This window comes from Talpa occidentalis, unplaced genomic scaffold (genome assembly GCF_014898055.3).
Source record: "Talpa occidentalis isolate TD23 unplaced genomic scaffold, MPIMG_talOcc4v2.1 talOcc4.3, whole genome shotgun sequence".
Taxonomy (NCBI): domain Eukaryota; kingdom Metazoa; phylum Chordata; class Mammalia; order Eulipotyphla; family Talpidae; genus Talpa; species Talpa occidentalis.
In genome coordinates this window covers 900,398-927,546 of record NW_023603184.1, presented here as the reverse complement: position 1 = coordinate 927,546, position 27,149 = coordinate 900,398, and the positions used below count along the sequence as shown (strand labels likewise).

Sequence of the window (27,149 nt, the reverse complement as noted above, 5' to 3'; positions counted from 1 at the left end):
TATAATCATGGTCTGAAAATATCTTTTTCACAAAAACCCATAGATCCGTTCTGTCTCCAAGCTGGTGGTCTGTAAGCTCATACTCCAAGCAAAATTATCACATCTTCCTCATTGCAGGCATGTGGGGTGGTTATAGGTTTGCTCTACATAAAAGTGTGATTAGGCATCAACTTGATTAAGCAATTTAATCATCAAACTACAGTTTCTCATCAGTAAGAGGAAGATAATGATATCATGCCCCCCACTTAGGATTGACAATAAGATATTCCGATTCCATACATACAAACCGCAGAAAATATCTAACACGCATCAGGTGTTCTGAATTGTTCAATATTATTCTTAACTGTTACTAAATATTGCTACAGCATGGCTAACAAAATAGTGGTGTTTAAACATTACATCTTCTCCCCTACATGTGCCTGCCGATTTTGGGTACAATGTGACATGTGTCAGGTGTCGAAAATGGCTTAGAAAGAATTGACATGTGTCATTTCTGGGTGCGGTAAAGCACACCCATTACTGTCCATTATCCCTCTCCCACTACAGAGACTGAAGAGGCCTCAAGTGTTGAATGTGCAGCTGTGGATGGGGAAGCCTCATAGCCTTGGAGGAGCACCCAGAGGGAGCCGGGCACTTGGCCAGGGCCCTGGGTGATGGGCTTGGAGAAGAGTCTGTGAGAAGGAAATCAGCAGGGACTAAACAAAGGTTCTCAAACACACCAGTTCAATTGTTGGATATTTTAAAATATTGCATGAGTCAGAATACATTGCACATGTAATTAGGTTAAGAGCACTAAGAGGAGGTAATTACCTGGATAATTTGGTAGCCTAAAGCTAATAATCTGTGTCTTTATAAAGGAAAGGCATAAAAAATAGCAGAAATAGTATGTTTCAGGTTCTACCCCTTCAACGATCTCTGAAACATCAAGCAATTACCCTTGGAATCAAAACTGTTAGAACTCCGGAAAACAGATGAGAGAAAGTTGAGTGAAGAATATGGTGATGCAAATGTGTAGGTCACAGAAATACCCGTCCCACTATTCGGGGGCACATGTAAAACTGTAGGCTTTAGAGACCACAGCTAACAAAGAATAGTCTTTTTTCTAGAAAATGTATTAAGCAAAAATCTATATCCCAAGTAAAAACAAGAAAAACCTCGCTTAAACATGGGATGTTGTTCTTCCTTTTTAAAAAATCATTCAATTGCTCTCATATTCATGGTTGCGTATTATTGCTTTGTTAGAGGATAAAATAATTTATTTGACCAGTCTTTTCACTTAATTTTTTAGATATTTTAATTTCTTTCTATATATATTTCATATCAATATTCATTTTGTACAGTTTGCTTTCTGGATTCTGTAAATATTGCATGAGTCAGAATGTAATTTGTGCATTTTTTGGTACAAATTAATTTGTACTTTGCATATGTAATTAGAGTAAGAGTACAAAAATGTGGTATTTACCTGGATTATTTGGTGAGCCCAAATGTAATAATCAGTGTCCTTTAAAAAGAAAGGCATAAAAAAGCAATTAGGGCCTCCCTGGTGGCACAGCGGTTGAGCGCTGGGTTGCGAAGCTGCCCACGGCCTCTGCGGTGCTGGTTCGATCCCAGGCTGCTCCCTGGCCACCAGAGGAGGGTCCCACATGGCGCGCAGACCTCTCCTGCCGCCCGCTGCTCCCCTCAGCAGTGTACTTCAGTCCTTCTGCCTGCTCTGCTCCCTGCTCTGGCTCTGGTGAATTCTCTCACCCTCCCATACTCTGACTGTACCCAGTGCATGTAAAAACAAACAAACAAACAAACAAACAAACAAACAAATAAATAAATGAATAAAATACATGCCTCTTTAAAAAAAAAAAGCAATTAGTATGTTTCAAGGGTCCATCTCTTTATAGATCTCTGAAACATCAAGCAAATACCCTATGAATCAAAATTGTTAGAAATCTGGAAAATACTTCAAAGGCTTATGAGTGAATGTTGAGTGAAGAATATGGTGAGGCAGTTGTGGAGTTCAGAGAAATACCTGTCACACACTCAGGATCACAGGTAAAATTGCAGACTTTGGAGAATACACCTTACAAAGAATAGTCTTTATTCTAGAAAACTTATGAAACAAAATTCTATGTCTCACAACAAGAAATAAGAAAAACTACTATCAATATGGGGTACTTTAAATTTATTTATGTCTATTGAAATTCTTTTCAACATTATTCAAAATTTTCAGAGTAAAATTCAGTCATATCTTTGGTTAATTTTATCTCTCGATGGTTTATTTACTCTTTCAGATTTATTGTGAATGTAGTTGCTTCCTTAATTTCATCATCAGTGTTCATTGCTTGAGAATAGAGCTTCTGAATTTTGCATCCTGATCTTGTCCCTGTAACTTCACTACATTTCCTTGAAAGTTGTATTTCTTATGGCGGTAACAATGTTTTCCAACACTGTGGATGACTCATTCCCACCAAGAGTGCATGAGGTCCCGTTTTTTCCAAACCCTCATCATGTCTAATTTCAGGTCTTTTTGAGATGGGCCATTCTCACAGGGGTGAGCTGGTGCCTCATGGAAGTTTTGATCTGCACTTCCCTGATGTTAAGTGATGATGAGCACTTTTGAATGCACTTCTTGGCCATGTATGTTTTTATTTATTTCTAAAGATTTTATTTATTTATACAAGAACTGGGGTACAGATCAGAGGCATGGGAGGGTGAGAGAATTCACCAGAAACAGAGCAGGGAGCAGAACAGGCAGACGGACTGAGACACTGCTGAGGGGAGCAGTGGGCGAGGCAGGAGAGGTCTGCCACGCCATGTGGGTTTCTTATGCATGTTTTAAAATGTCTATTTAGCTCTTTTTTTATCATTTCAGCATCTTTAATTTTTTAGATGAATGTTAAATATTATTATTATTTTTGGCTGTGACATAGAACACTGTTGAGGTTTACAACACTGTATGATTTAGGGGGATAGGTTCATAGCTCTTTACATGTATGTTAGCACAGCACACACACTAACACCACCCTGGGCAGAATTATCACTTTTATGAAGGTATTCAAGTGTGGATGTCACAAGTGTGAGCTGCGCTGCCATGGAGAACTATCTTTAAGTGCTGGTTCTGTCAAGGTTTACAGGACGATCTTGGCCAAGTAGTTTAATCTCTTTACACTTCAGTATACCACCTATAAGTGGAGGGGCAATAATATTGTGTACCCTCATAGAAGAGTTCTAAAGATGAAATGAGGTTCTGCTCATGAAGTGGTTTGAGATGACACTCTAGAGCTGGATTTCTAAGAAGCAATCCTGTTCTATAGCTAGGAGTACTATTGAAGTCTGGCAGATCGATGTTATAGGGGAAGCACTATAATTAGTGGTTCAAAGAATCAACACATGGGACAATTAGACTCCAACCTTTATTTCATGCATCAGGTGACAAATACTTACTGAGAATCTACTATGCAACACACATATTTAAGCCAAAGGATCATGTTATAATGAACACCATGTCACTAATATCTGGGAATGTAGAGTCCAGTGCAGAGGGAGCTATTACAGAGTTAGGCCATGTGTCTCACAGCCATTCCAGGCCAGGCCAGTTTCACTGTCAGTTCTACTAGACGAGAAGAAAATTTGGAGCTTTCGGTAGAGTTTTCAGAGCTCTCATGGTGACAGGGGACCGTACACACAGTCAGGCAGACAGATCAAGGGAGAGACTTCAGCACTAAAAGAGGCAGAACAGCATCTCCACTCACTAGCCCTTTTTAAACACTAGGTGCCCACAGTCACACACCAAGACATTGTTGCCAATGTACGGCCCATGGTTGTTTGCTAGATGTCCAAATGGTGAGAAACAGAGCATTTCAGGTATGGGATGTGTGTTGAGTGTAAGGTAAAAAATAGTCTGATTTACTCATTTTCCTTAAATTCCACCTCATCAGGGTTTTTTCACCATACAATATATGTGTCATTCTTCTGCAAGTTCCCTTGATGAGGAGTGGAGGACACTGTACTCATAACCTGCAAAAGAAATAGGAACTCTAACAGAGTGCTGCTCAGCCCAGGCCACATGTTTTCAGGTGTGTCCACAGGAGAGGTACAGCTTTTCCCAAATCTGCAAGACAGTCACTGGTCAATAAGGTGTCATCAACATGATGGAACAAGCGCACCAAGGGTGGCCTCTCCCACCGGGCCAAGTCAGTGGCCACTAGCCTGTGGCACAGATTAGAGCTGGGCAGGTGATCCCAAGGAAACTCAGTGAATGTCCACTGTGGCCTTCCCTTGTGAATCAAACTGGTCTAGTCTCTCTGGTGCAGGAGCAATGCAAAAGAAAGCATTAGCTAGAGTAATGTACTGAAGGTTGCATATTTTCTACTAAGTGCTATGTGCCGAGCTCGTGACTCAGACACCCCATCAGTTTAGCCAATGAAGACATTGCCATATGCAAGTGTGGAACCACTTTCTTCAACTCAGGAATGCTGTTATACGCAAAGAGCCATCAGGCTTCTTCACCAGCCACTCAGGCGAATAGAGACGCTGTGGGCAGTACACACAATGCCCCTTTCTCCAACTCTGCCATTGTGCCCATATCTGTCTGTGGCCACCTGGAAACTGGTACTGTTTAGTATTGGTCACTCACCTCGGGACTGGCAGTTGTGTGGGTGGACACTGGCATGCCCCTGCAACACTGCCTTCCACCCATGTATCCTAAGGCAAAATTCTCCAGCTGTGGTTTCCAACCACAAGCCAAATAGTACATCCACCACCAGGAAGTACTCCAAGATTGGCAACACATACACTTAATACTCCTTTGGGGATAATCGCCCAAATCCCAGTAGTCACCTCACTGCTGTCACCTTGACACTCCGGGTTCCATAGCCATCACGAGTAACAAGCAGATGACTGAAACTTGTCTGTGTTCCCATATAACACAGTACACTCTGCCCCCATATCTACCAAGTCCAAAACCCTTTGCATATTAGTTGGGGGCCAGTGGACTTAAAGCTCCACATATGACCTCCGGTCCCCACCGAGCCCCTGTGGAGTGTCCCTTGGCCTTATCCTATCCAAAGCAAACGGGGCCTTCTCCCAGGCTGAGGTTGGCAGCAAATAATCCTCCAGGCACAGGGCATGTGCCTGGGCCCTGGAGTCCCCAGCTTTTACCTTCACTGTAGCCTGTCTCTTTGTGGCAGTAAACTGCTGGTCCTCTCACACTTGTCTCCATAACTCTAACAAATATGCATTTGGCTGTGTAATGTGTACCTTGGCATGACCTCCACCTGCTCTCAGTAGCTCCACCCACATTTGGACATGGGTGACTTTAAGAGGCTTACTGACCTTAAGAGGCTTACTTGTCTTTTTTGAGACCCTTTTTGGTTGCTTGATAGTTACCTGTATTCCTTTCTGAGAGTGTTGGCTCTCAACTTCACCCAACATGGCTACCATTGTGATGACATCATTTATCTTACATCCCACATAGGGTGCTAGTGGTACCGGCAGCAAGGGGCACTAAAACTGGCCAAGGACAGTACCCAAATATCTTACTGGTCACCACCTGAGCATTTCAGGATGGGTTGTCTGTTGTGTGGAAGGCGAAAAACAGCCTGATTTTCTCACTTTCCTTACACAATATCAATCCATGGAGTGGGTGAAGAACATATTGAAGATGGCTATTGCAGACAACATCTGGGCTAGAATGTCACTGAAGCAGAACCTTCACAGTGCCCACTGAAGAGCCAGGGAGGACAAAATCACAAGGACATAATGATGCTTGGAGTTGTGAGGAACTTTTGAAAAAAATCATTGTGAATGAGCTGTGCAACACACTGGAGGAGTGAAAAGATAGAACGATACTTAACTAAATTAAGGATTAATAAGCAAGGTTAACCATCAGAAGCACTTGTAGACATTAAATACATTGTTAATAACTGCATTTTTTCAAGGCATGCAAATTAGGTGTCATCTAGGCAGAAATTGAAAATGCTTGTACTTTTTTCCTTGTATTTGTTGTGGCTATTTTCCTTTTGAAAGGTATAATCAGAAAATATAAGCTCAAAAAATGACTCAAACAAGGCAGAATTTTTATTTTATTTATTTTTTTTTTAATCTTAAATTTTATTTTTATATTCCCCCATACAATTGCAAACGCCCCATTCTGACCCCAATCCTTCCCCTCCCGCCCCCCACCCCCCAAAAAGTGTCTCTGGTCATAGTTTTTTGTTGATTTTGATTTTCACTTTCTTATATTCATTTTCCTGGTCCCTTATTTAAGTTTTCTAGATTCCTGCTATGAGTGAGACCATCCGGTATTTTTCTTTTTCTTTTTGGCTTATTTCGCTGAGCATGATCCCTTCCAGCGCCATCCATGTTGCTGCAAATTGCATGTGTTTATCTTTTTTGAATGCTGAGTAATATTCCATGGTATATATGTACCACATCTTCTTGATCCAGTCATCTACTTTTGGGCATTTGGGTTGTTTCCAAAGCTTAGCTATTGTAAACAGTGCTGCTATAAACATAGGGGTGCAGGTGCTCTTTGGAATTGATGTTTCTGTGTCCTTTGGGTAAATACCTAGGAGTGGAATTGCTGGATCATATGGAAGCTCTATGTTTAGTAGGTCCAGAAATCTCCACACAGCTCTCCATAGTGGTTGGACCAGTTTGCACTCCCACCAACAGTGCAGAAGAGTTCCTTTTTCTCCACACCCTCGCCAACATTTGTTGTTGCTAGTTTTTTTAATATGTGCCATTCTCACTGGTGTGAGATGGTATCTCATGGTAGTTTTGATTTCAAGGCAGAATTTTTAATTCAAGTATGATGCTAAGTCTATATTCTGTCAATAAAATATGCTAATGAAATAAACACAAAGTATTGAATGTATCCCTCTACCCCCAAACTAGGAGTTTATATTATTTTTCTTTTTTTTTTTTTTTTTTTTTTATAGAGGCATGCTTTATTTATTTGTTTTGCTGGTTTCTTTGTTTGTTTTGTTTATACATGCACTGGGTACAGTCAGAAGCGCGGGAGGGCGAGAGAATTCACCAGAGCCAGAGCGGGGAGCAGAGCAGGCAGAAGGACCGAAGTACACTGCTGAGGGGAGCAGCGGGCGGCAGGAGAGGTCTGCGCGCCATGTGGGACCCTCCTCTGGTGGCCGGGGAGCAGCCGGGGATCGAACCGGCGCCGCAGAGGCCGCGCGCAGCTTCGCAACCCAGCGCTCAACCGCTGCGCCACCGGGGAGGCCCTATATTATTTTTCAAGTAAACACACTGTGACATATTTTGTATATCAATATCCCAATTCACCATTTCAATTAGTTTTGTTAAAAATAATACTCTCATTTACCTCTTGCTAATTCGATGCCCCCTTGTGGTTGTAGTGCTCATGGCAGAGAAAATATATGCAGAACAAGTGAGTAATTTAAATATCCTTAATATGTATGTTTGAAACATAGAAACACACATTTTGTTCTTCCCCTTAGCGATTCTTATTAGACTTCCATTGTTGTCAGCTTTCCTCATTCTAGACAATAGACTTTAGAAAAGGTGACAGTGTCACTTCAGGACTTAGGTGTAATGTAAATTATTAGTCAGGACCTGAAGAAGATGGAGAGGCATGAAAGCTAATTATGCCACACACAATGTATAAATCACAATCCCAGAGACAATTTTATCTTCTCACCCAACTTCTTGATCGCATTTTTGACCTCCTTATTCCTAAGGCTGTAGACCATGGGGTTCAGCATGGGGATGACCATTGTATAAAACACAGACGCCATTTTGTCCGTGTCCATGGAATGGCTGGAGCTGGGCTGTATGTACATAAAGGTGACTGTCCCATAGAAGATGGAGATGGCGGTGAAGTGAGAGGCACAGGTGGACAGAGTCTTCTGATAGCCTGCAGATGAGCGCATCCTATAGATGGTGATAAAAATGAACACGTAGGATACAAAGATAACTGAAAGAGCAGAAAATATAACAAAGGTGTCTACATAAACAAGTACCATCTCAGCAACACGCTTATCAGAGCAAGAGAGAGACATGACTGGTGGAACATCACAGAAAAAGTGATGGACCTTATTGGAGCTGCAGAAAGTGAGACTGAATGTTTCCCCAACATGGATGCAGGCATTCAGGAAACCACCAGCATGGCAGATTATAGCCAGACCTGCACACACACCTGTGGTCATGATGGTGGTGTAATGCAGGGGTTTGCACACGGCGACATAGCGGTCATAGGCCATTGCAGCCAAGATGAAAACTTCCCCAGTGCCAAAGCCTGCAAAAATGAACATCTGAGCAGCACATGCATTGTAGGAGATGACCAGGTCTCCTATCAACAACCCAGCTATGACCGTAGGGGTGACAGCTGTAGAGTAACAGAAGTCCATCAGAGACAGGTTACTGAGGAAGAAGTACATGGGCGTGTGGAGACGAGAGTCCAACAGAATTAACAGGATCATCCCCAGGTTCCCGATGGCATTTATGGCATATATAAGAGTGAAGAACATTACAAGTGGGATGCGTAGGTTTGTGGATTTAGTCAGTCCTAGGAGGATGAACTCTGTCACTTCTGTGGTGTTCTCCATGGAGGTTGTTTAGAAATCTGATGACTTACAGCAATAAGAGATAAAGGAACACAGAGTTAGATGTCAAAATTACAATGAAACATCACTGCTTATATGCCAGGGTCATTATTTCATAATAGCAAGAGTATGTGTCTCCAGACTCTCTGTACCTAAAACATGACCATCAATGCATAATTTCATGTATAAATTATCTAGAATTCTAACTTGATGAATAAGGAATCATCATGGAGAACCTCAACAGTTTTTCATTCTTTAAACCGACCCTTGAAAATTTAGTGAAAAAGTCCAACTGGGCCATTATGGAATTTACAAATGAGAGTTCAGCTTCCCTTAGACCAGCTCTAGACACTACAGCTCTGTTCACCGATAATTCTCAACAATTTCTGAGGCTGGGTAGTCATTATTTTCCTTACATAGCCATGCATAAGAGAATGAGTCATTTATTCATTGTTCTACATAAACTCACGAGCAAGCCATATTTTATTCCTGGGTGAAGTGTTTCCCAAGTCTGGTGCTCTTTCCTACATTTTACTTAAATTAGATTAAACTCTCTTTATAATTACTCATCATGTCCACTGGTCCACACTCAGTGTTTGCAGTTTCACAGTGAAGTAGCTAAGGCTGTGCACAGGACGTGGTGGGCTGGCTGGAATAAGGGGGCCTGTGCGTGTCAGCAGTGGAGAGCCTCTGAGGGAGGGCTCGGCGCTGGGCTGGAACTTGGGCTCATAGAACAGCTGCTTATCAGCACCCTCCCCATTGACTACCAGGAATAATTACAATAGCCGAATGCCCTCCAACCTACTTTTATCTGTCTACAAAAAGAAAATAGAAATGAGACCTAACTCAAGGTACTATCGTGAGTATTAAATGAGATGATGTGAAAACATGACTAAAACATTGTGTGTAGCCTACTGCTGTGCCAACAGGTATTATTAACTGGAAGGATGGCCTCTGTGTTGCTTCGGGAAACACATGGGGCATCAGGCATGAGTGAGCTTTGAAGTCCTGCAGCCTCCCTCTTTAATCTGCCTCCTTTCACACTCCAGGGGCACTGAGATATTCAACGCCTTCCAGAACTCTCTGTCCCCTGCACCACTAACTGCTTTCCCCTTCTATGTAGTACTACTTTTCTTAACTTATTCCTTGGATTCATATTTTAGGTGTTTTTTAAAGCATCTCCTTTGTTAAAACTGAACTGCCATTATTTTTCATACTTGTCCATTTTTTCTCAGGATGGAATTTCACTCCCTTCCCCTCTCAGGTGTGGCCACTGTAGGTCTTTGCACTGAATGACTCATAAGCCTCCACCATAGTCCATTGTGTTCACCCACCTCCCCTCTGTGGTTTTCCTCCCCTGCCCTGCAGGATGCTTCAGATCCATGGTCGGTTTTCAAGGGTTAGAGTCTCCCTTTCTTAAACTCCTTCTGTTTTCATTGCTGTCATCCCACATTTGAATCACGGGAATAGAGAGTGAAAGTTCAGTTTGTGGCTTGTCTTTAACCCATGAATCTTCTTTGGTGGCAAAAATCATGTTGTTGAATATTTTGTGTGAATCTGTTCTTGTGTAGTATTTTAATTCATTTTATTTGAATCAGCTGCCTTTGGAAGGGCAGCCTCTCTGTTGTCTGTGATTCCCCACGTGCCTCCCCGTGAGCCGGCCAGGAGTTCATGGCAGAAGCCTTGCCCAGGAGGGCTTTGCCTTTGCAAACACACACAACCACTGTTCACACACACTGTGTCCCACATACAATGCTATGAGCTTTGTCCATATATGTGCATATGAGTGTGTGTAGTTGCGTGTGAAGTGGGTGACAATCTCTTTTTTATTTCACCATCAGAGATTGAAGATTGGGTAAGATCTGTCGTGGTCTACAATTACACAGCTTTATGAGGAAGATTCAAGATTCAAATTAATGAAAAGTGCAATATTTTATCTACATCACTGTTGACATGTATAGATAAGACAGAAACAATAAGGATGCCATTGTGTGGAAATATTAAAGGAAATTTGGATTTTGCTATTTCACTTTGGTTCCTTTTGGAGTCCAAATTAGCGCCATTTCTCCTGGGCTATTTTTTTCTCCAAAGCTGGCACATGGTGAATTAGATGAACTTTCTGCTTAATCAGAGCATCACTTTTGTCCCCTCATCCTCTCTGGAGGAGCAGGGTCATGACATCCCCAAGTTTCATTACAAGGCAAACTTTTTGGGTCTCACTGGTGGCATGAGGGGTTAAGCACCGTACTATGAAGCTGTCTGCAGCCTCTGCAGCATGAGTTTGATTCCCGGCTGGCCAGGGAGCTACCCACATGGCGCAGCAGAACTCTCCTGTCTTGCCTGCTGCTCTCCTTAGCAGTGTACTTCAGTCAGTCTGCCTGTTCTATTTCCCACTCTGTCTCTGGTGGATCCTCTCACCCCCCCCCCACATCTCTGGCCTGTACCCCAGCTCTTGTATGCATAAATAAATCTTTAAAAAAAAAAGGCAAACATTTTAATGTCTAAGTTTCTGTTGGTGGAATATTTGACATTTGCTCCCCAGTTTCACCTTGGATTTTAAGGAAAATGTTGACAATATCTTTGTCTTTTGCAACAAACCACAACAGTTGTCCCATACCTGTTGGGTCACTACAGTTTTCACTATAAGCATACATTGAATGTAGGAGCTTACCTTCTGCTTCCAAGAAAACAACAGTCAAAATTCAACCGTGTGTTTGAGATTAAAAAAAAATCCAGCCGTGGACTAATGCCCAGATTCTGTTGGAGAAGCTCTGTGCAGCAGTGGGCTCAGGTTCCAGGGTCTCTAAGACAAGTAACAATGAGGAAAAAACCATTAACATGGGTTCAGGTTCTGAATCGACCATGTGTTCTTTCAGAAGGGTCCCTTGCATTCTCTATTTGTAAAGTAAACATAATAAAATCACCTCTATCAAGTAGCTCAGGGAATCCTGTTTGCAAATAATAAACCAATGCCTATAGAAGAAGTTGATACTTTTAGGGGGTTTACTTTAAAGTCATTCAATATGATTTTTACCTTTGAGTGTTTCCTTGCCCATGGCTGCAAGTTTATAGGAAATCCTAAAATCAGAGGAAGGTCTGCATGTGGAAACCATCATCATTGTGATGAACACATGATGTTCAGAAGGTCTAGGCCAAAGTCTGGTCATTGTAAATAAAGCTCCAGAAGTCACGGTGGATAAAGGGTTAGCTCATGGGGACCTAGAGTGGATTATAAAGACCTGAGTATCTCAAGGGATGTCCCCCATGAGGACACCTACTGCTTCTCACTCCACTTTTCAAAGGACAAAGTAATCAAACTGCCTATGGGAACCACATAGCATAATTTGAGGGTGTACAGATGTATTTGCATCCCATTTCAGATAATTTTCATTTTTAATTACGAGTTGCAGAGAGAGTAGTATGCACACCTCTTAAGGCATATTTCTAAGAATTTGACCTCTTAGCTTCCTTGGAATCAACGCTGTAATAATTACTGATCTGCTTTTTTTTTTTCATATAATTTTCCCTTTGCGAAAATATCCTTCACTAGGGTCTTAGAAACCACAGTCTTTGATTCTGGCATTTTTCACTTAACAGAATTCATTTAAAGGCACATCCTTACATATATCTATAGTGGAATTTCAAATTACAAAGTAGTATTCCATGCTGTGAAACTTATGTTTTATTTTTTTCTTCTTTCCTCAGTTAAGAGCCTTTTATATTGTTTCCAGTGTTTGATGATTATAAACAAAGTTGATAAAAACATGGTAAAATATTTGTGCAAGCACAAGTTTTTATTACATTTGGGTATCACCAGGGAGTTGTTTTGGGCCTTTGGTAAATATACTCAATTGAGTAAAAATTCAAAATTGTATGAAGTGCCTCCAGATTTTACATTCCCTACAGCAAGCACATTCTTGTTTCTTCACATCTTTGCAGCACTAGCTACTTAAATTTCAATTTTTATTTAATTTATATTTTATTATTTAATTTATATTTTATTTTCATTTCTTCTCTTTATCAATGATGTCTTGAGTATCTTTAACAATCTATTTTATTATTCAACTTGTGTTACCACTATAATCGCTTGAAAGTTTCTTATTCACAAAACTCCATAGATCCATTCTTCTCTCTAAGTTCATGGCCTGTAAGCTCATACTCCCAAAAAAAAATCATCACAGCTTCCTCATTGCGGGCATGCAGGGTGGTTATTGTTTGCTGTACATAAAAGTATGATTAGGCATCAAATTGTTTAGGTAATTTAATCATCAAACTACGGTTTCTCATTGGTAAGAGGAAGAAAATGATATCATGCCACCCGCTTAGGATTGACAAGAAGATTTGCAGATTCCATACATACAAACCAGAGAATATATCTAACAGAAATCAGGTGTTCTGAAATGTTCAATATTAATCTTAACTGTTACTAAATATTGCTACAGCATGGCTAACAAAATAATGGTGTTTAAACATTACATCTTCTTCCCTGCATGTGCCTGCCAATTTTGGGTACAATGGGACATGTGTCAGGTGTTGACAATGGCTTAGAAAGAATTGACATGTGTCATTTCTGGGTGCAGTGATAATGGACAACCATTACCTCTCCCACTACAGGGATTGAAGAGGACTCAAGTATTCACTGTGCAGCTGTGGATGGGGAAGCCTCATAGCCTTGGAGGAGCACCCAGAGGGAGCCAGGCACTTGGCCAGGGCCCTGGGAGATGGGCATGGAGACGAGTATGTGAGAAGGAAATCAGCAGGGCCTGAATAAAGGTTCTCAAACACACCAGGTCAATTGTTGGATTTTTAAAATATTATATGAGTCAGAATACATTGCACATGTAATTAGGTTAAGAGCACTAAGAGGAGGTAATTACCTGGATAATTTGGTAGCCTAAATCTAATAATCTGTGCCTTTATAAAGGAAAGGCATAAAAAATAGCAGAAATAGTATGTTTCAGGTTCTACCCCTTCAGCGATCTCTGAAACATCAAGCAAATACCATCGGAATCAAAATTGCTAGAACTCTAGAAAACAGATGAGTGAATGTTGAGTGAAGAACATGGTGAGGCAATTGTGGAGTTCAGAGAAATACCTGTCACACTACTCAGGATCACAGGTAAAATTGCAGACTTCAGAGATGCCACCTTACAAAGAATAGTCTTTATTCTAGAAAACTTATGAAATAAAATTCTACATCTCACAACAAGAAATAAGAAAAAACTACCATAAAAATGGGGTACTTTAAATTTATTTAGGTCTATTGAAATTCTTTTCCAGATTACTCAAAATTTTCAGTATACAATTCAGTCATATCTTTGGTAAATTTTATCTCTCGATGGTTTATTTACTCTTTCAGATTTATTGTGAATGCAGTTGCTTCCTTAATTTCATTGTCAGGGGTCATTGCTTGAGAATAGAGCATCTGAATTTTGCATCCTGATCTTGTCCCTGTAACTTCACTAAATTTCCTTGAAAGTTGTATTTCTTATGGAGGTAACAATATTTCTCAACACTGTGGATGACTCATTCCCACGGAGAGTGCATGGGGTCCCTCTTCTTTCAAACCCTCATTATCACTTTTTTTCGGGTCTTTTTGAGATGGGCCATTCTCACAGGGGTGAGCTGGTGTCTCTTGGAAGTTTTGATCTGTGCTTCCCTGATGGTAAGAGATGATGAGCACTTTTGAATGCACTTCTTGGCCATGTATGTTTTTATTTATTTATTTTTAAAGATTTTATTTCTTTATACAAGAACTGGGGTACAGGTCAGAGGCCCAGGAGGCTGAGGGAATTCACCAGAGACAGAGCAGGGGGCAAAACAGGCAGACAGACTGGAGACATGGATCCAGGCAGGAGAGGTCTGCCACGCCATTAGGTTTCTCCATTTATGCTTTTAACGTGTCTATTTAGCTCTTTTCTTTTTAATTATTTCAGCAACTGTAATTTTTAGATGAATGTTTATTATTACTATTTTTTTTCTGTGACACAGAACACTTTTGAGGTGTACAACGCTATATGATTTAGGGGTATAGGTTCATACCTCTTTAGTGTATGTTAGCCTAGCACACTCACTGACAACACCCTGGGCAGTATTATTGCATTTATGAAGGTATTCAAGTGTGGTTGTCACAAGTGTGAGCTGTGTTGTCATGGAGAACTATCTTTTTTTTTTCTTCAAGATTTATTTATTTATACAAGCACTGGGGTACAGGCCAGAGACACAGGAGGGTGAGAGAATTCACCAGAGCAGGGAGCAGAACAGGCAGAAGGACAGAAATATACTGCTGAGGGGAGCCATGGATGAGGCAGGAGAGGTCTGCCACACCATGTGAGAATGTTCCTGGCCAGCTGGTAGTCGAACCCACGCTACAGAGGCTGCGGATGGCTTCACAGCGCTGGGCTCAAACCACTGCGCTACTGGGGAGGCCACATGGAGAACTATCTTTAAATACTAGTTCTGTCAAGGTTTACGGATGATCTTTGCCAAGTTTAAAATTTCTACATTTCAGTATACCACCTATAAGTGCAGGGGTAATAATATTGGGTACCCTCATAGAAGAGTTCTAAAGATGAAATGAGGTTATACACATGACGTGGTTTGAGATGACACTCTAGAGCTGGATTTTTAAGAAGCAATCCTGTTCAATAGCTTGGAGTACTATTGAAGTCTGGCAGATCTAAGTTATAGGGGAAGCACTATAATCAGTCGTTCAGAGAATCAACACATGGGACACTTAGACTCCAACCTTTATTTCATGCATCGGGTGACAAATACTGAGAATCTACTGTGCAACACACATATTTAAGTCCAAGAAACATGTTATGATGAAAGCCATGTCACTGATGTCTGGGAATGTAGAGTCTAGTGCAGAGGGAGCTTTTACAAAGTTAGGCTATGTGTCTCACGGCCATTCCAGGCCAGGGCAGCTTCACTGTCAGTTCTTATAGATGAGAAGAAAATTTGGAGCCTTTGGTAGATTTTGCAGAGCTTTCATGGTGAGACAGGGGACCATACACACAGTCAGGCAGACAGATCAAGGGAGAGACTTCAGCACTAAGAGAGGTGGAACAGCAACTCCACTCACTAGCCCCTTTGACACACTAGGTGCTCACAGTCACACACCAAGACATTGTTGCCAATGTACGGCCCATGGTTGTTTGCTAGAGGTCCAAATGGTGAGAAACAGAGCATTTCAGGTATGGAATGTGTGTTGTGTGGAAGATGAAAAATAACCTGATTTACTCATTTTCCTTAAATTCCACCTCATTGGGGTTTTTCACCATACAATCTATGTGTCATTCTTCTGCCAGTTCCCTTGATGAGGAGTGGAGGACACTGTACTCATAACCTGCAAAACAAATAGGAACTCTAACAGAGTGCTGCTCAGCCCAGGCCACATGTTTTCAGGTGTGTCCACAGGAGAGGTACAGCTTTTTCCAAATCTGCAAGACAGTCACTGGTCAATAGGTGTCATCAACATGATGGAACAAGCACTCTAAGGATGGCCTCTCCCACCGGTCCAAATCAGCTGCCACCAGCCCGTGGCACAGAGTAGGGCTGTGCAGGTGACCTCAAGGAAACTCAGTGAATGTCCACTGTGTCCTTCCCACGTGAAAGGCTAGACTCTGGTGTTGGAGCAATGCGGTGGGTGATGAACATTACTCAAGATGACTATTGAACACAGCATCTGGGATAGAATGTCATTGAAGCAGAACCTTCACAGTCCCCATTGAGGAGCCAGCAAGGACAAAATTGCAAGCACATAATCGCTGCTTGGAGTTGTGAGGAAATTTTGAAAAAAAAAAAAAAAATCATTGTGAATGAACTGTGCAACAAACTGGAAGAGTGAAAAGATACAATGAAACCTAACTAAATTAAGGCTTAATAAGCAAAGGTAACCATCAGAAGCACTTGTAGACATTAAATATATTGTTAATAACTCTCTGCATTTTTTCAAGGCATGCAAATTAGGAGTCATCTAGGCAGAAATTGAAAATGCTTGTACTTTTCTTCCTTGTATTTGTTGTGGCCATTTTCCTTTTGAAAGGTATAATGAGGAAATACAAGCTCACAAAATGACTCAAGCAAGGCAGAATTTTTGATTCATGTATGATGTTAAGTCTATATTCTGTCAATAAAATATGCCAATGAAATAAACACAAAGTATTGTGAGTGTATCCCTTTCCCCCCAAATTAGGAGTCTTACATTATTTTTCAAATAAACACACTGTGACATATTTTATATATCAATATCCCAATTCAATATTTCAATTACTTTGGTTAAAAACAATACTCTCATTTTCCTCTTGCTATTTGATGCACCCATGTGGTTGTAGTGCCCACGGCAGAGAAAATACATGCAGAACAAGTGAATAAGCCAAATATCCTTAATATGTATTTTTGAAACATAGAAATACACATTTTGTGCTTCCCCTTAGCCATTCTTAGACTTCCATTGTTGTCAGCTCTCCTCATTCTAGACAATAGACTTTAGAAAAGGTGAGGGCATCACTTCCGGACTTAAGTGTATTGCTAATTATAGGTCAATACATGAAGAAGATTGAGAGGCATGAAAGCTAATTATGTCCCACACAATGTTAAAATCGCAATCCCAGAGACAATTTTATCTTCTCACCCAACTTCTTGATTGCATTCTTGACCTCCTTGTTCCTCAGGCTGTAGACTATGGGGTTCAGCATGGGGATGACCATAGTATAAAACACAGAAGCCATTTTGTCTGTGTCCATGGAATGACTGGAGCTGGGCTGTAGGTACATGAAGATGATCGTCCCAAAGAAGATGGTGATGGCTGTGACATGAGAAGCGCAGGTGGACAGAGCTTTCTGATAGCCTGCAGATGAGCGCATCCTATAGATGGTGATAAAAATGAACACGTAGGATACAAAGATGACAGAAAGAGCAGACAATACAACGAAGGCGTCTACATAAACAAGAACCATCTCAGCAAGTTGTTTATCAGAGCAAGAGACAGACATGACAGCTGGAACATCACAGAAAAAGTGATGGACCTTATTGGAGCTGCGGAAAGTGAGACTGAATGTTTCCCCAACATGGATGCAGGCATTGAGGAAACCACCAGCATAGCAGACTATAGCCAGACCTGCGCACACACCTGTGGTCATGATGGTGGTGTAATGCAGGGGTTTGCACACGGCGGCATAGCGGTCATAGGCCATTGCAGCCAAGATGAAAATTTCCCCACTGGCAAAGGTTGCAAAAAAGAACATCTGAGTAGCACATGCATTGTAGGAGATGACCTTGTCACATATGAACAACCCAGCTATGACTGTAGGGGTGACAGCTGTAGAGTAACAGAAGTCCATCAGAGACAGGTTACTGAGGAAGAAGTACATGGGCGTGTGGAGACGAGAGTCCAACAGAATCAACAAGATCATCCCCAGGTTCCCAATGACATTTACAGCATATATAAGAGTGAAGATCATTACAAGTGGCATGCGTAGATTTGTGGCTTTGGTCAGTCCTAGCAGAATGAACTGTGTCGCCTCTGTGGTGTTCTCCATGGAGGTTGTTTAGAAATCAGATGACTTGCAGCAATAAGATATATATGTGTCTCCAGACTCTCTGTACCTAAAACATGACCATCAATGCATAATTTAATGTACAAGTTATCTAGAATTCTAACTTAATGAAGAAGGAATCATCATGGAGAACCTCACCAGTTTTTCATTCTTTAAACCGAGTCTTGAAAGTTTAATGAAATAGTCTGACTAGGCAATTATGGAATTTGCAAATGAGAGCTCAGCTTTCCTTAGACCAGCTTTAGACACTACAGCTCTGTTCACTGATTCTTCTCAACAATTTCTGAGGTTGGGTGGTCATTATTTTCCTTACATAGCCAGGCACAAGAGAATGAGTCATTTATTCATGGTTCCACATATATTCACTGGCAAGCCAAATTTTGTTCCTGGGTTAAGTGTAACCCAAGTCTCATGCTCTTTCCTACATTTCAATTAAATTAGAAAGAACTCTATTTACAATTACTCATCATCTCCACTTGTTCACACTCAGTGTTTGGAGTTTCACAGTGAAGACTGGGTAAGATCTGTCGTGGTCTAAAATTACACAGCTTTATGAAGAAGATTCAAGATTAAAATTAATGAAAAGTGCAATATTTTACCTACATCACTGTTGACATGTGTAGAGAAGACAGAAACAATAAGGATGCCATTGTGCAGAATGTTAAAGGAAATTTGGATTTTGCTATTTCACTTTGGTTCCTTTTGGAGTCCAAATAAGCGCCATTTCTCCTGGGCCATTTTTTTTCTCCAAAGCTGGCACATGGTGAATTGGATGAACTTTCTGCTTAATCAGAGCATCGCTTTTATCCCCTCATCCTGTCTGGAGGAGTTAGGGTCTTGACGTCCCCAAGTATCATAACAAGGCAAACCATTTAATTTCTAAGTTTCTGTTGCGGGACATTTGACATTTGCTCCCCAGTTACACCTTGAATTTTAAGGAAAATTTTGACAATACCTATATCTATTGCAACGAACCACAACAGCTGTCCCATACCTGTTTGATCACTACAGTTTTCACTGTAAGCATACATTGAATATAGGAGCTTACCTTCTGCTTCCAAGCAAACGACAGTCAATTCTCAATAGTGTGTTTGAGATTAAAAAAAAATCCAGCCGTGGACTAATGCCCAGATTCTGTCGGAGAAGCTCTGTGCAGCAATGGGCTCAGGTTCCAGGGTCTCTAAGACAAGGAACAATGATGAAAAAAACATGAACATGGGTTCAAGTTCTGAATCGACCATGTGTTCTTGCGGAAGGGTCCCTTGCATTCTTTATTTGTAAAGTAAACATAATAAAATCACCTCTATCATGTAGCTCAGGGAATCGTGTTTGTAAATAATAAACCAATGTCTAAAGAATAACTTGATACTTTTAGGGGGTTCACTTTAAAGTTATTCAATATGATTTTTACCTCTGAATGTTTCCTTGGCCATGGCTGCAAGTTCAGAGGAAATCCTAAAATCAGAGGTTGGTGTGCCTGTGGAAACCATCAGTATTAGAAGAACACATGTTCAGAGGGTCTCGGCCAAAGTCTGGTCATTGTAAATGAAGCTCCAGACGTCACAGTGGATACAGGGTTAGCGCATGGGGACCGAGAGTGGATTTTAAAGACCTGAGGTTCTCAGGGGATGTCCCTCAGGAGCACACTGCACCTCCTGCTTCTCACCGCACTTTCCAAAGGACAAAGTAATCAAACTGCCTATGGGATCCACATAGCATAATTTGAGGGTGTACTCTGTATTTGCATGTCTATTTCACATAATTTTCATTTTTAATTACAAGCTGCAGAGAGTAGTATGCACACTTCTTAATGCATATTTCTAAGAATTTGACTCCTCAGCTTCCTAGGAGTCAATGCTGTCGTAATTACTGACCTGTGTTTTTCATATAATTTTCCCTTTGTGAAAATATCCTTCGCGAGGGTCTTAGAATCCACAGTCTTTGATTCTGGCATTTTTCACAGCGCAATTCATTTAAGGGCACATCCTTACCTGTATATATGGTGGAATTTAAAATTGCAAAGTAGTATTCCATGCTGTGAATTTTAAGTTTTATTTTTCTTCTTTTCTCAGTTGAGAACCTTTTATATTGTTTCCAGTGTTTGATGATTATAAACAAAGTTGATATAAACATGGTAAAATATTTGTGCAAGCACAAGTTTTTTTTCATAGGGTAATTATCAGGGAATTGTTTTGGACCTTTGGTAAATATACTCCATTGAGTAAAAATTACAATACTGTATGAAATAACTCCAGTTTTCACATTCTCTGCAGCAAGCACATTTTTTTTCTTCACATCATTGCAGCACTAGCTACTTAAATTTCAATTTCAATTTAATTTATGTTTTGTTTATATTTAGTTTAATTTAACTCATATTTTATTTTCATTTCTTCTCTTTATCAAAGATGTCTTGCGTATCGTTAACAATGTTTTATTATTCAACATGTGTTACCACTATAATCATGGTCTGAAAATATCTTTTTCACAAAAACCCATAGATCCGTTCTTCTCTCCAAGCTGGTGGTCTGTAAGCTCATACTCCAAGCAAAATTATCACATCTTCCTCATTGCAGGCATGTGGGGTGGTTATAGGTTTGCTCTACATAAAAGTGTGATTAGGCATCAACTTGTTTAAGCAATTTGATCATCAAACTACAGTTTCTCATCGGTAAGAGGAAGATAATGATATCATGCCACCCACTTAGGACTGACAATAAGATATTCCGATTCCATACATACAAACCGCAGAAAATATCTAACACGCATCAGGTGTTCTGAATTGTTCAATATTATTCTTAACTGTTACTAAATATTGCTACAGCATGGCTAACAAAATAGTGGTGTTTAAACATTACATCTTCTCCCCTACATGTGCCTGCCGATTTTGGGTACAATGTGACATGTGTCAGGTGTCGACAATGGCTTAGAAAGAATTGACATGTGTCATTTCTGGGTGCGGCAAAGCACACCCATTACTGTCCATTATCCCTCTCCCACTACAGGGATTGAAGAGGCCTCAAGTGTTGACTGTGCAGCTGTGGATGGGGAAGCCTCATAGCCTTGGAGGAGCACCCAGAGGGAGCCGGGCACTTGGCCAGGGCCCTGGGTGATGGGCTTGGAGAAGAGTCTGTGAGAAGGAAATCAGCAGGGAGTAAACAGAGGTTCTCAAACACACCAGGTCAATTGTTGGATTTTTTAAAATATTGCATGAGTCAGAATACATAGCAAATGTAATTAGGTTAAGAGCACTAAGAGGAGGTAATTACCTGGATAATTTGGTAGCCTAAATCTAAAAATCTGTGTCTTTATAAATGAAAGGCATAAAAAATAGCAGAAATAGTATGTTTCAGGTTCTACCCCTTCAACGATCTCTGAAACATCAAGTAAATACCCTTGGAATCAAAATTGTTAGAACTCCGGAAAACAGATGAGTGAAAGTTGAGTGAAGAATATGGTGATGCAAATGTGTAGGTCAAAGAAATACCCATCCCACTATTCAGGGGGCACATGTAAAACTGTAGGCTTTAGAGACCACAGCTAGCAAAGAATAGTCTTTTTTCTAGAAAATGTATTAAGCAAAAATCTATATCCCAAGTAAAAACAAGAAAAACCTCGCTTAAACATGGGATGTTGTTTTTCCTTTTTAAAAAATCATTCAATTGCTCTCATATTCATGGTTGCGTATTATTGCTTTGTTAGAGGATAAAATAATTTATTTGACCAGTCTTTTCACTTAGTTTTTTTAGATATTTTAATTTCTTTCTATATATATTTCATATCAATATTCATTTTGTACAGTTTGCTTTCTGAATTCTGTAAATATTGCATGAGTCAGAATGTAATTTGTGCATTTTTGGTACAAATTAATTTGTACTTTGCATATGTAATTAGAGTAAGAGTACAAAAATGTGGTATTTACCTGGATTATTTGGTGAGCCCAAATGTAATAATCAGTGTCCTTTAAAAAGAAAGGCATAAAAAGCAATTAGGGCCTCCCTGGTGGCACAGCGGTTGAGCGCTGGGTTGCGAAGCTGCCCGCGGCCTCTGTGGCGCTTGTTTGATCCCAGGCTGCTCCCCGGCCACCAGCGGAGGGTCCCACATGGCGCGCAGACCTCTCCTGCCGCCCGCTGCTCCCCTCAGCAGTGTACTTCAGTCCTTCTGCCTGCTCTGCTCCCCGCTCTGGCTCTGGTGAATTCTCTTACCTTCCTGCACTTCTGACTGTACCTAGTACATGTAAAAACAAACAAACAAACAAACAAACAAACAAACAAACAAACAAACAAACAAATAAATAAACGAATAAAATACATGCCTCTTTAAAAAAAAAAGCAATTAGTATGTTTCAAGGGTCCATCTCTTTATAGATCTCTGAAACATCAAGCAAAAACCCTATGAATCAAAATTGTTAGAAATCTGGAAAATACTTCAAAGGCTTATGAGTGAATGTTGAGTGAAGAATATGGTGAGGCAGTTGTGGAGTTCAGAGAAATACCTGTCACACACTCAGGATCACAGGTAAAATTGCAGACTTCGGAGATAACACCTTACAAAGAATAGTCTTTATTCTAGAAAACTTATGAAACAAAATTCTAATTCTCACAACAAGAAATAAGAAAAACTACTATCAATATGGGGTACTTTAAATTTATTTATGTCTACTGAAATTCTTTTCAACATTATTCAAAATTTTCAGAGTAAAATTCAGTCATATCTTTGGTTAATTTCATCTCTCGATGGTTTATTTACTCTTTCAGATTTATTGTGAATGCAGTTGCTTCCTTAATTTCATCATAGTGTTCATTACTTGAGAATAGAGCATCTGAACTTTGCATCGTGATTTTGTCCCCGTAACTTCACTAAATTTCCTTGAAAGTTGTATTTCTTATGGCGGTAACAATGTTTTACAACACTGTGGATGACTCATTCCCATCAAGAGTGCATGAGGTCCCGTTTTTTCCAAACCCTCATCATGTCTAATTTCAGGTCTTTTTGAGATGGGCGTTTCTCACAGGGGTGAGATGGTGTCTCATGGAAGTTTTGATCTGCACTTCCCTGATGGTAAGTGATGATGAGTGCTTTTGAATGCACTTCTTGGCCATGTATGTTTTTATTTATTTCTAAAGATTTTATTTATTTATACAAGAACTGGGGTACAGATTAGAGGCATGGAGGGTGAGAGAATTCACCAGACACAGAGCAGGGAGCAGAACAGGCAGACAGACTGAAGACACTGCTGAGGGGAGCAGTGGGCGAGGCAGGAGAGGTCTGCCACGCCATGTGGGTTTCTTATGCATGTTTTAAAGTGTCTATTTAGCTCTTTTTTTATCATTTCAGCATCTTAATTTTTAAGATGAATGTTTAATATTATTATTATTTTTTGCTGTGACATAGAAACTGTTGAAGTTTACAACACTGTATGATTTAGGGGGATAGTTTCATACCTCTTTACATGTATGTTAGCACAGCACACACACTAACACCACCCTGGGCAGAATTATCACTTTTATGAAGGTATTCAAGTGTGGATGTCACAAGTGTGAGCTGCGCTGCCATGGAGAACTATCTTTAAGTACTGGTTCTGTCAAGGTTTACAGGACGATCTTGGCCAAGTAGTTTAATCTCTTTACACTTCAGTATACCACCTATAAGTGGAGGGGAAATAATATTGGGTACCCTCATAGAAGAGTTCTAAGGATGAAATGAGGTTATATACATGACGTGGTTTGAGATGACACTCTAAAGCTGGATTTCTAAGAAGCAATCCTTTTCAATAGCTTGGAGTACTATTGAAGTCTGGCAGATCTAAGTTATAGGGGTAGCACTATAATCAGTTGTTCAAAGAGTCAACACATGGGACACTTAGACTCCAACCTTTATTTCATGCATCAGGTGACAAATACTTACTGAGAATCTACTGTGCCACACACATATTTAAGCCAAAGGATCATGTTATGAAAGCCATGTCACTGATGTCTGGGAATGTAGAGTCTAGTGCAGAGGGAGCTTTTATAAAGTTAGGCCATGTGTCTCATGGCCATTCCAGGCCAGGGCAGCTTCACTGTCAGTTCTTATAGATGAGAAGAAAATTTGGAGCCTTTGGTAGATTTTGCAGAGCTTTCATGGTGAGACAGGGGACCATACACACAGTCAGGCAGACAGATCAAGGGAGAGACTTCAGCACTGAGAGGCAGAACAGCAGCTCCACTTACTAGCCCCTTTTACACATTAGGTGCCCACAGTCACACAACCAAAACATTGTTGCCAATGTACGGCCCATGGTTGTTTGCTAGAGGTCCGAATGGTGAGAAACAGAGCATTTCAGGTATGGAATGTGTGTTGTGTGGAAGATGAAAAATAGCCTGATTTACTCATTTTCCTTAAATTCCACCTCATCAGGGTTTTTCACCATACAATCTATGTGTCATTCTTTTGCCAGTTCCCCTGATGAGGAGTGGAGGACACTGTACTCATAACCTGCAAAAGAAATAGGAACTCTAACAGAGTGCTGCTCAGCCCAGGCCACATGTTTTCAGGTGTGTCCACAGGAGAGGTACAGCTTTTTCCAAATTTGCAAGACAGTCACTGGTCAATAAGTTGTCATAACCTGATGGAACAAGCACGCTAAGGATGGACTCTCCCACTGGTCCAAGTCAGCTGCCACCAGCCCGTGGCACAGAGTAGGGCTGTGCAGGTGACCTCGAGGAAACTCAGTGAATGTCCACTGCGTCCTTCCCACGTGAAAGTCTAGACTCTGGTGCTGGAGCAATGGGGTGGGTGATGAACATTACTCAAGATGACTATTGAACACAGCATCTGGGACAGAATGTCATTAAAGCAGAACCTTCATAGTCCCCATTGAGGAGCCAGCAAGGACAAAATTGCAAGCACATAATCGCTGCTTAGAGTTGTGAGGAAATTTTGAAAAAAAAAATATTGTGAATGAACTGTGCAACAAACTGGAAGAGTGAAAAGATACAATGAAACCTAACTAAATTAAGGCTTAATAAGCAAAGGTAACCATCAGAAGCACTTGTAGACATTAAATATATTGTTAATAACTCTCTGCATTTTTTCAAGGCATGCAAATTAGGAGTCATCTAGGCAGAAATTGAAAATGCTTGTACTTTTCTTCCTTGTATTTGTTGTGGCTATTTTCCTTTTGAAAGGTATAATGAGAAAATACAAGCTCACAAAATGACTCAAGCAAGGCAGAATTTTTGATTCATGTATGATGTTAAGTCTATATTCTGTCAATAAAATATGCCAATGAAATAAACACAAAGTATTATGAGTGTATCCCTTTCCCCCCAAATTAGGAGTCTTAGATTATTTTTCAAGTAAACACACTGTGACATATTTTATATATCAATATCCCAATTCAATATTTCAATTACTTTGGTTAAAAACAATACTCTCAGGCCTTTTGAGCCTGGGTTAGCTGCCTGCATCTTGATGCATGTCAGCAGTGTAGTCCTTCTGCCTGCACGCGCAGTAGAAAATAAATAAATAAATCTGATACTCTCATTTCCTCTTGCTATTTGATGCACATGTGGTTGTAGTGCCCACGGCAGAGAAAATACATGCAGAACAAGTGAATAAGCCAAATATCCTTAATATGTATTTTTGAAACATAGAAATACACATTTTGTGCTTCCCCTTAGCCATTCTTAGTTAGACTTCCATTGTTGTCAGCTCTCCTCATTCTAGATAATAAACTTTAGAAAAGGTGAGGGCATCACTTCAGGACTTAAGTGTATTGCTAATTATAGGTCAATACATGAAGATCGAGAGGCATGAAAGCTAATTATGTCCCACACAATGTTAAAATCGCAATCCCAGCGACAATTTTATCTTCTCACCCAACTTCTTGATAGCATTCTTGACCTCCTTGTTCCTCAGGCTGTAGACTATGGGGTTCAGCATGGGGATGACCATAGTATAAAACACAGATGCCATTTTGTCCGTGTCCATGGAATGACTGGAGCTGGGCTGTAGGTACATGAAGATGATCGTCCCAAAGAAGATGGTGATGGCAGTGACATGAGAAGCGCAGGTGGACAGAGCTTTCTGGTAGCCTGCAGATGAGCGCATCCTATAGATCGTGATAAAAATGAACACGTAGGATACAAAGATGACGGAAAGAGCAGAAAATACAACGAAGGAGTCTACATAAACAAGAACCATCTCAGCAAGTTGTTTATCAGAGCAAGAGAGAGACATGACTGCTGGAACATCACAGAAAAAGTGATGGACCTTATTGGAGCTGCAGAAAGTGAGACTGAATGTTTCCCCAACATGGATGCAGGCATTGAGGAAACCACCAGCATAGCAGACTATAGCCAGACCTGCGCACACACCTGTGGTCATGATGGTGGTGTAATGCAGGGGTTTGCACACGGCGGCATAGCGGTCATAGGCCATTGCAGCCAAGATGAAAACTTCCCCAGTGGCAAAGGTTGCAAAAAAGAACATCTGAGCAGCACATGCATTGTAGGAGATGACCTTGTCACATATGAACAACCCAGCTATGACTGTAGGGGTGACAGCTGTAGAGTAACAGAAGTCCATCAGAGACAGGTTACTGAGGAAGAAGTACATGGGCGTGTGGAGACGAGAGTCCAACAGAATCAACAAGATCATCCCCAGGTTCCCAATGACATTTACAGCATATATAAGAGTGAAGATCATTACAAGTGGCATGCGTAGATTTGTGGCTTTGGTCAGTCCTAGCAAAATGAAATGTGTCGCCTCTGTGGTGTTCTCCATGGAGGTTGTTTAGAAATCAGATGATTTGCAGCAATAAGATATATATGTGTCTCCAGACTCTCTGTACCTAAAACATGATCATCAATGCATAATTTAATGTACAAGTTATCTAGAATTCTAACTTAATGAAGAAGGAATCATCATGGAGAACCTCACCAGTTTTTCATTCTTTAAACCGAGACTTGAAAGTTTAGTGAAATAGTCTGACTGGGCAATTATGGAATTTGCAAATGAGAGCTCAGCTTTCCTT

General features: G+C 40.6%; 3 protein-coding genes across 3 annotated transcripts; all 3 read right to left on the bottom strand.

Moving 5' to 3' along the window:
• Window positions 1–7,634: 7,634 nt before the first annotated feature.
• LOC119254342 (olfactory receptor 5B3-like) lies at window positions 7,635–8,573 on the bottom strand. The gene has a single exon (XM_037521451.1). It carries the CDS (start codon window positions 8,571–8,573, stop codon window positions 7,635–7,637), a length of 939 nt encoding a protein of 312 aa, XP_037377348.1.
• Window positions 8,574–17,170: 8,597 nt separating this feature from the next.
• LOC119254212 (olfactory receptor 5B3-like) lies at window positions 17,171–18,115 on the bottom strand. Its single transcript, XM_037521330.1, has one exon. The coding sequence runs from the start codon at window positions 18,113–18,115 to the stop codon at window positions 17,171–17,173; it is 945 nt and encodes a 314-aa protein (XP_037377227.1).
• Window positions 18,116–22,325: 4,210 nt separating this feature from the next.
• LOC119254211 (olfactory receptor 5B3-like) lies at window positions 22,326–26,899 on the bottom strand. The gene is made up of 2 exons (XM_037521329.2): window positions 25,993–26,899; window positions 22,326–22,357 (listed from the first exon to the last, which is right to left on the bottom strand). Exons 1-2 carry the CDS (start codon window positions 26,897–26,899, stop codon window positions 22,332–22,334), a joined length of 933 nt encoding a protein of 310 aa, XP_037377226.2. The 3' UTR covers window positions 22,326–22,331.
• Between the last annotated feature and the right edge of the window lie 250 nt (window positions 26,900–27,149).

Bases quoted from the DNA above. Each gene is read 5' to 3' on its own strand.
- LOC119254342 (XM_037521451.1), bottom strand. From the start codon at position 8,573: ATGGAGAACACCACAGAAGTGACAGAGTTCATCCTCCTAGGACTGACT.
- LOC119254211 (XM_037521329.2), bottom strand. From the start codon at position 26,899: ATGGAGAACACCACAGAGGCGACACATTTCATTTTGCTAGGACTGACC. The intron at 22,358-25,992 runs GTGAGAAGATAA...TACATGTACTAG, and splicing joins GAATGCTATCAAGAAGTTGG to GTACAGTCAGAAGTGCAGGA.
- LOC119254212 (XM_037521330.1), bottom strand. From the start codon at position 18,115: ATGGAGAACACCACAGAGGCGACACAGTTCATTCTGCTAGGACTGACC.